The sequence below is a fragment of the Lipophrys pholis genome (genome assembly GCF_963383615.2).
Source record: "Lipophrys pholis genome assembly, chromosome: 13".
Lineage (NCBI taxonomy): Eukaryota > Metazoa > Chordata > Actinopteri > Blenniiformes > Blenniidae > Lipophrys > Lipophrys pholis.
This window is the reverse complement of record NC_137632.1, coordinates 7,040,903-7,049,693: the sequence shown is the minus strand read 5'-3', so window position 1 is coordinate 7,049,693 and position 8,791 is coordinate 7,040,903. Positions and strand designations below refer to the sequence as shown.

Sequence of the window (8,791 nt, the reverse complement as noted above, 5' to 3'; positions counted from 1 at the left end):
AGCCTCATCTCATTTAAGCGCAACAACACAGAGGCACGTCTCCTCTCGCAGGCCACAGGAAGATGCTCTCCCACAGACAAGTGGACTGAGTCAAGTTCAAGTTCACGGCTGCTTGTGCACCAACTCCTGAGCACTGGAGTGTCCAGCATGCAGGGGGAGGGGCACTCGTGAGTTGTATGTCCAGAGATACTCGGTAACTGACAGGAGGGGAATAAAAAGTGACGAAAAGGTGTTTTGTGGAAGAGAAACTATAGCATCGTATTGAATACGCTGAGGGTGCCTTACTGTTTTAGGTTCCTGAGGTTCAATGCGTCGTTACACACCCACAACTTCATTTAGTTATTTGTTGTTTTTCTTTTTGTTTGTCTCATAAGGATTCCCAAACTTTGGGCTCATTTTAGCATCACAGCAGCCATATTGTTTGGGGCCTTACAGCATGTTTTTAACACCGACATGTTATTGAGTTGAAGGGTAAAAAAAAAAAAAACCCAAGGACATGGGAGATTTTTTAGAGCGAGGAGCTGCAGACGAGGTTAAACATCTGAGAGATATTAAACTTCTCAGAGAATCCCTGATTAACTCCAAAAGATTAGATGCCAGCCAGGATGTAACTCGGTAAACTGCACCGGCGCAGGACGGGGTGAAAAAGGATGAAAGAGCAAAAGATATTTAGCACTTGCAACACCTTTTATTATATTTGTATGCAGTAAATTTTTTTTTTTATCACAATAAGGAAGAAAACACCTCTTAAAACTTCGAACAAAAGCACATAACGAAACAACTGCCCATGTTTAGCTCGTAATTGTACATATTTATAGTAAAGAAACATTCTTTATAAATACTGTTTCATCTGTAGCAAGTAAATACCATAATTTAATTACAAATGGATAAATATGGCAGTTGATATTTACAAAAGGAAGGGCGTAGTTACAGAAAATCGAACGGCACAACGTTTATTTTCCTCACAATCTTCCAGATAGTATTTCACAATTCAAACTTGCAAAGCACAAAACATCACAAGTTAAGCCCAGCAAACTAAAATATACATTCACAAGCATAATATTGTGGTCTGTTTGAGTTAAATGTTAACTTTGGCACTCTTTCCAGTTTATAGATGTTTAGTATAGTACAATCAATTTGCCTTAGGATCACAATATTCAACATTATTGTACAATTTTATTGTATTATGTGCACTAAAAGTCCAGTTAGAGAAATAGCTACCATTGAAGGAACACCTATACACCAAAAGACTGACATACTATCACAACCAATGGGAAAGTGGGCTTTTTAGTCATTATTTACAATATGAAATACACCTCAAATATTATACATATTTTCCTCTGTTGGTAATCATCATCTTCCCTGGTGCATCAAAAATAACAAAATAAACAAGTGTTTGTGTGCCTCTTGTGTGCACGTGTCCCATTCTCCTGCTGGAATGGCCCAGTGCTGTGAAATGAGTGTGTGTTGCTTCATTTCAGCTTAGTCCTACACATACCATTCACTGAAATTGGAGGACAGGCCACTGTGGCTGGTGGTGTTGTGCACTGCTGAGGCTGGGGACATGGTTGTGTTGCTTTGGGTCTCGGTGGTGGGAGACACCAGGCCTGGAGGTGTGGAGGATTCATAACCGGAACTGGCTGCTGGTGATGAGTCTGATGCTGGTGGGGAGGCTTCGTGGACCTGGGAAATTAATTAAAAGAGGAGTGAGTGTCTTCAATCTGCATGGTACCTAATTTGAAGTTGCAAAAAAAAAAATCTAAAAGTAAAATCAGATTTGAAACACACACACACACACACACACACACACACACACACACACACACACACACACACACTTCTTGCAGTTGTGTATTTACCTTCATGTGTTTTCGTAGGGAGCTGGGATGTGTGTAGGACTTGTCACACATTTTACACAGATATGGCTTGTCGGACGTGTGGACGTGCATGTGTTTCTTTCGGTCGCTGCTGTTTGCAAACCTTCTGTCGCAGCCCTCAAACTCACACTGGAATGGTTTCTCTCCTGCAAGGGGGGGGGGGATAAAAAATAAAAATAAACAAGAACAAAATGGTCATTTATTTTTCCACTAGGAAAACAACGAGCTGTGTGCAGCTGTGCAAATAGTTTGAGCGCTATTCAAATGCAAAAGTTGAGTACAGCGTAGTACGCATTTGCCTGCTTGGAAAAAAAAACCCAGCCAGGCCGCCATGCATATTCAAAGTTTAAAGTTAAAATGAGTGGGGGGATGCTACGTGTTATCTAGCCTGAATAATGCAAATAGTGGTGTGGAGGAGGGGGTGGTGGGAGAAGGCGACAAGGCCGTCCTCAGTGGGCCTACAGAAGGCATACCATTTGCTGGGAGACAATAAAAATCTAATTAGCACCTGGCCAATTTCATGGCACGGCACCATAATGTATTTCCCAAGAAAATAAGTCCAAATGTGTAAGCCTGGTAATGGCCCTGTCTAGCACCTCAGCACAAATCAAAAGGGGCGCATGAGAAAACAAAAGGAATTGCTGGGAGTGCGGCTGTGGACCGGCTCGCATTTAGTTTTTAAACACAAGACATAAGAATCCATTTTTTTTTCAGAAGTTAATTCAATAATAAAAGCGACCGAACTGTGGTGGTGGTGGGGAAATCGATAGGTATAAAGTGTGTAAAGCAGATGAGCTGGAGCTGTAAAAGCGCAGCATCGTATATGATTTTTACTACGAGCTGCTCCACAACACACGCAGCGCGCTCCCACGTCCCCTTTGACCCATTTTTAAAGTTTACCCCGAACAATAAAACACAAACACACTCGGTCAAATTCTCCCCCAAACGCTGGAATAATCATTTCAAACCACTCGAATTGTTTAAAAGTGCTGCAGTGCAACGTAGAAATAAATAATCTCTTTATTCTAAACACGTTTCCTCTCTCTCTCTCTCCTGGACGTGATCCTAAATCTACTTGAACTGCTTCTACAAATACTATGTACTTTAGCAGCCTAAAATACCCGCGACTAATTAGATCGTAATGTGTGTTTGTCTTGGCAAGACACACATGTTTACAGCAACGAAATAGGCCTAACAGCTCACGTACGCTTCGTTGACAACAATTACGCGCGGCTTAATAATTTAAGTTGAGGAGGACGTTGAAATTACCTGTATGCGTTCTCTTGTGTATCTTCAAGTTTTCCGACCGTGCGAAGACTTTCCCGCAGCCGGGGAACGGGCAGGGGAAAGGCTTCTCCCCCGTGTGCACCCGAATGTGGTTGACCAGTTTGTATTTCGCCTTGAACGGCTTGCTCTCCCGGGCGCAGTCCTCCCAGAAGCAGATGTGGTTGGTCTGCTCCGGCCCGCCGACGTGCTCCACCGAGACGTGCGTGACCAACTCGTGCATGGTGCTGAAAGTTTTGTTGCAGCACTTCTTGGGGTTGCTGAGCTGCTCGGGGTCGATCCACTTGCAGATGAGCTCCTGCTTGATGCACTGCTGCCTCATGTAGCGGAAAAAGGCACCGGGGTGGTGGTGGGCTGCCATGTTCATCCCCATGTTCATATTCATGGAGCCGTACTGGTTGTGGAGCTGCGCCGCCGAGTACGGGTCTGTCCTCGGGCTGGAGACCTGGTGGTACTGGTCTGAGCGTCCGAAAACTTCTCCCGGTAGTCCGAGTCGCATCTGCCCGTTGAGAACATTGGGGGATCCGTGGGAGCCGTGCTGGTCGTGGATGCCGGGGAACAGAATGTGGCCTTGAGTGTCTGTGTGGGAGTGATGGAGGGATCCCGCCGTGGGGCCAAAAATAGTGTGTTGGCTGCTGGCCGGAGAGGATTCTCCGAAGCCGCGACTGCGAAAGAGAAAGTCCCTGGTGGAGTTGAACGGAGAGCTCGCGTACGACGTGACATGGGCTGCGTGCGCCCCTAAAGCCGCCGCGGGGTAACCGGGCGCCTGGGTGCTGAAGGCTGAGCTCTGTCCCGGGGAGAGATCGTGGTTCAGCTTGAACGCACCCATGTGTGCGGAGTCTACAAAGCTATTCTGTGCCAAACTCAAGTCCCTCTCCTGCATATCGCTCGCTGAGTGATGCCTGGCGAACGAGCCCACTCCCAGTCCGGGGAACTGGTGACCAGCATCCAGTAACATTATCTCAGAGAGTGGTAATTATTTAAACCAGCGACCGAATAACTTTAAAAAAAAAAAAGAGAAAAAAAAAGGGAGAGAGATAGAGAAGGGGGGGAAAAAATCAAATGTTGATGCTGGCACGTAAAGATTGAACTTCCAGCCGGGGAAACACCATATCAGGCGTGATTCAAAGCGCTGATCCGTTCATGGATAAAAAGGAAAAAAAAAAAGAAAAAAGAAAGAAAAGAAAAACTCAGCTTCTCGAAACAGAATTTACTTCTAATTTACTTGCAGCTAAAAAAAAAAAAAATCCAAATGCAACGAAGTGAAGAGTTTCCTCGTGTCCTTTTCCTCTTGACTAGGAACAGTTGGACGCGTTAAAATGCACGCAAAGAATTAAATAATTGTCTTACTGGGTGTCTTCTGCGCGCACCGACCGCGAGTGGGAGCATCTCAAAACGCGCCGCTCCAAATGGGCATGTATTTATTTCTCTGCCTCGCCTTGTGTTTATCGCGGAGGGTCCCTGTTTCTCCGTGGACTGGCTCTACCTCCTCTTCCGCCCCCTTTAACTGGAGCCTGTTCATTCATTCCTCGCAGCCCCATTGGCCAGTGAGCCTCATCAATCCCAGGTGTCTGTCCAATGGCAGGTAGCGCTCCGCCGACTTAATAGCGCAACGCCATTTTCCACTAATAATTACCGCCTACTTTTAGGAGAAGATTTGGAGGAGTGAGCAGGCGAAAAGATCACGACAAGAGAACGACGAGAGCGGTTTTTCTTGTTTATATTCCGCGGGCGCTATGTTGGAATATATATATATATTTTATTTTTTTTTAAATACAAGGAATAGGAGTATTTCTTGAATTATATTGTAACTAATAAGTATAAGCAATAAGAATATGGAGAAGATGAAGATTATGCAACAGCCGTCCTGTTTTTCTTTTTTTCTCATTTTTAAACCCATAAATATTTAATATTGATTGACTGTATGGCATTAGGAATTATGTAATCGTTACTGAGTGAGGATTTCTCTCTCTGTCTCATATATATATATATATATATATATATATATATATATACACACACACACACACACACACACACACACACACACACACACACACACACACACTACATTTTAATACCACCAAAAAGAAAAAAAAAGAACATGATCTGTTTTGTTAATTTTTCACAGCTGAAAAAGCATGTGTGCCTCCATATGGAATCCAGTGGTTTTTCATTGCTTGTACAACCACAACTGGGCCTTTTAGTGGTGCTCCAGTTCTCACACTGGAAACCGCCAGTGGTTCTTTAATGGTTCTGTACGTCGCAGGCTCCGCTTCCTCGGTGGTTCTCACGTTCACCACACCAATTAAGTTACATGCTATGGCGGTGAAGTGCGCTAAGATCCAAGTTAACCCTTCGTGACCTGTGAGGTCGAAGCTGCAGCAAGTTAGTTCCAATCCTAAAGCTGGATGTGAGGATGGTTTCCTCTTCAGCTGTGAGCACCGCTCTGCGCAGTGGTTGTGCGAGTGCGATAAATGTTTGTTTCTGGCCCCCAAAGTAAGGACCTAACCTTTTATCCTGCCTTTAACGATACTAGCATTTGGGTTTCCCATACAGACATTAATATAAAGTTGGTCATATCGGTGTCATTTTTTATTTTATTTTTTTAAACAAGTGTATGTAATGTCATTTCATCGATATTTCATTGTGCGTCAATGATCCTCCACAAACAGAACTCAGATCGGCACAAAGAGGCCACACAACACCAATGCTCATTCACGTACAAGGCAAAAGAAGTTTACTTACATTTTTCACCAAATCACAATCCCACAACCTCAGTTCGTCCGTCACACAACTTATTTCTCAGTCTGCCCCAACTCTCCGGTGCACTCCAGCCGACAAACAGTGCTGACGGTGAAGGAAACGTTTTAAAAAACTTTCTTTTTTTTTTTGTGTGTGTGGAAATTGTGTGTCTCCCAGCTGAGAGTGGGACAGGCTGCGCGTTGTGTGCCATTCTTCCAAGTCTATTTCAACCCGCACCACAGGAAACGCAGGAGCTGATCCAAGTTCAAAGTCACGTCTGCCGACCCCTATAAGAAGTTCTTTATTTCTCTGAGAAAACCACAAAAACCTTCCCCAGATAGGGGAGAAGAAAGAAAAAAAGCAATGGAAAATTAAAAAGAAGAAGAAGAAAAAGAAGAAAAAAAAAATCAATCGGCGAGAGGCGCATGGCTGTGGGTTTCCCTTCTGCCTGGGAAAGAAAGGGGGTCCAGCTTATTGAAAACCCCACAAAGCCCAGCATTTCAACAGGTTCTCCGAGCACCAATACGCATTGAAATATGGCTCCCACTTGTAACAAATAAGTCACTTGAAATGCTTCAAAAAAAAAAAAAAAAAAAAAAAAGAAGAGAGATTTAAGGTAAGAAATGACAAAAGTGGGAGCTTCATCTTTATGTAGAAGAAGTCTTTGAATAAACTCTACAAGCTCGATCGTAAAGGAGCTCTCTCTGTGGATTATAATTTATGCCAAAGGCATATTTCTCCTCTCTGTTATCTGACAGTATCAATATGTTGACACACTGGAAGGTTACTTGTGTGGCTTGTGTGACCTTGTGTTTCATGGATGTTTGACCTCTGACCCGTTAAGACCACATATGTTGCCCTATTGACTCCTTTTGGTAAAATAACTCTGTTTATGACAAAGCGTCTTTGTTTTAGAAAGAGAGAGAACGAGGAAGGGGCGAAGACGCCCCCCTCTTCTGTCTGAGGCATCGACAGCTTTCGGTAATTTGGAAGCAATAAGTCAATAAATAAAAGAATTTAAAAATGTATTCATTCTCTGTTTGCTTCAGGAGGTCCCAATGAAAAATACTCTTATTATATTATTTGATATATTAAAATGATCTGGATTTAGTACTTCCACTCGATGATCATGGTCCACTTTAATGATATTTATAATTTGGTCATGACAATCACAAATTGACAATAGGTCTTTATGTTATTACGCCAGTTTATTATCGTGGTGCTGTATATCATGTGTTTTAATGACATGGCCCCTCCAACAAATCATAAACAATGCCCCCACTGACTTTCTCTGCTTTATGGGCTTCCAGGAGCTTTCTTCAGAGAGAGCTGTGGATAATTTCATTATTTAGCAACATCCTTCAAAAAAAACCCAAATGTGCATTGTTTGGTGGCTATTGGTCATTTTTTAAAGGCGATTTTAAATCAGTAATAGAAACTCAATGGTGACAGGGATTCACCCTGCAAGTACATTTAGTCAGTTGCTGATGATAAACTTAATTACCAATGAATACCATGGCATTCTGTAGCTGCTCTGTAATGCTGCATCACCCTGCATCTCATTGTCTAAAATATATGGTCGAGCTGTTCTTTAAAATTGCAGGGCGCCAAGTTCATACATCAGTTTCAACTGGGGAACAAGTGCAACAGGCCCATCATGTGTGGAGCTCAATCATAAAACGTGCAGGTTTATGTGCAGGAGAGTGCTGTGCTGCAGGTTCAATATTTCAAATGCAACATATTTTACAGGGAAATGCTTCTTTTTTTTTTTTTTTTTAAACGCTACAATTACCTTGCATAACTCACTGACATGCTGATTTGCAGTTCGAGGCGAGTTGTAATAATTCGACTGGGAAGGGGAATTAAGACATGTCATCCATAGATAAACGCACTGCTGTCAACAGAGGCGAGACTGTCAGGTCGTAATCTGTCATCTGAAATTAACCTGAATAGAGTTGAACTGTCTGCCAACCGCAGCCAGACGGGAAAAAAAATATCATGTAAATAATAATTACATTTTTACAATGAATACGTTTAAAATTCATGAAACTCTAATGAAAAGCATGTTCCAAAATAAAAGTAATAAGTGAAGCTTCAGTGCTGTTGTCAAAGTTAACTGCTGAACGTTTATAACTCATGCACACATATACTATCAATAAACTATTGTACATGAACGTACGACTTAGTTTAATTAAACATATTTTTTAAGCTTGGCACTAAAAATGTCCTGAACTTTAATTTTAAAGTGGCAACTCAGGACAAGAAAAAAATCAGTTGAAAGCTTATTGAAGTGCAGCAATTCATGTTAATCAATGCACAAAGAAAATCATTACTGTTCATTAATGAAGGGTTAAAGTACTTCATTCACCTGCTTTATGTTTTTTTTTTTAATTTATAAATAGAATCCACTTCCATAAATGCGTTTTCTCATCTTTTTTTGAAAAACAAACTTAAGAATAAAATTCCAAAAATACTTCATTTGAAAATATCTTAAAAATAAATAAATCCCCCTCACACAGCTGTTTTCTATTTCACACATATAAACAGCGATGAATTCATTCCACCAATTTGAATCAGCGTTCCTGCTTTTTAAGTCATCAGTTGTTGTTTTGTCTTTGTTTTTGTTTTGTTTTTTCCACAGAGAAACATGTGGACGAGGCAAACCAGGCAGAAACTGGGCTACACTTGTCGCATAAACTGATATTTCGGTCATCCACATGCTCCGGCACCAGTAAACAGAAAGCCGCACAAAACAGATCTGCTGGTAACTTTGTGAGTACAACTTTTTGGAGTCAGCGGCGATAAAGAGAGTGAGGGGGCGGAACCCTGCTGAGCCCCTGCGCTGAACGACAGCCAATCGCTTCGTTCTCCTAACTGCCAGTCAC

At 42.2% G+C, this 8,791-nt stretch overlaps 1 protein-coding gene across 1 annotated transcript; it reads right to left on the bottom strand.

Annotated features, from left to right (window-relative positions):
* Positions 1-670: 670 nt before the first annotated feature.
* Positions 671-4,644, bottom strand: zic2a (zic family member 2 (odd-paired homolog, Drosophila), a). The gene is made up of 3 exons (XM_080477968.1): positions 3,147-4,644; positions 1,860-2,023; positions 671-1,683 (listed from the first exon to the last, which is right to left on the bottom strand). Exons 1-3 carry the CDS (start codon positions 4,117-4,119, stop codon positions 1,489-1,491), a joined length of 1,332 nt encoding a protein of 443 aa, XP_080334094.1. The 5' UTR covers positions 4,120-4,644; the 3' UTR covers positions 671-1,488.
* Between the last annotated feature and the right edge of the window lie 4,147 nt (positions 4,645-8,791).

Bases quoted from the DNA above. Each gene is read 5' to 3' on its own strand.
- zic2a (XM_080477968.1), bottom strand. From the start codon at position 4,119: ATGTTACTGGATGCTGGTCACCAGTTCCCCGGACTGGGAGTGGGCTCG. The intron at 2,024-3,146 runs GTAATTTCAACG...CCCCCCTTGCAG, and splicing joins ACACAAGAGAACGCATACAG to GAGAGAAACCATTCCAGTGT. The intron at 1,684-1,859 runs GTAAATACACAA...TTAATTTCCCAG, and splicing joins CCCTACGAAAACACATGAAG to GTCCACGAAGCCTCCCCACC.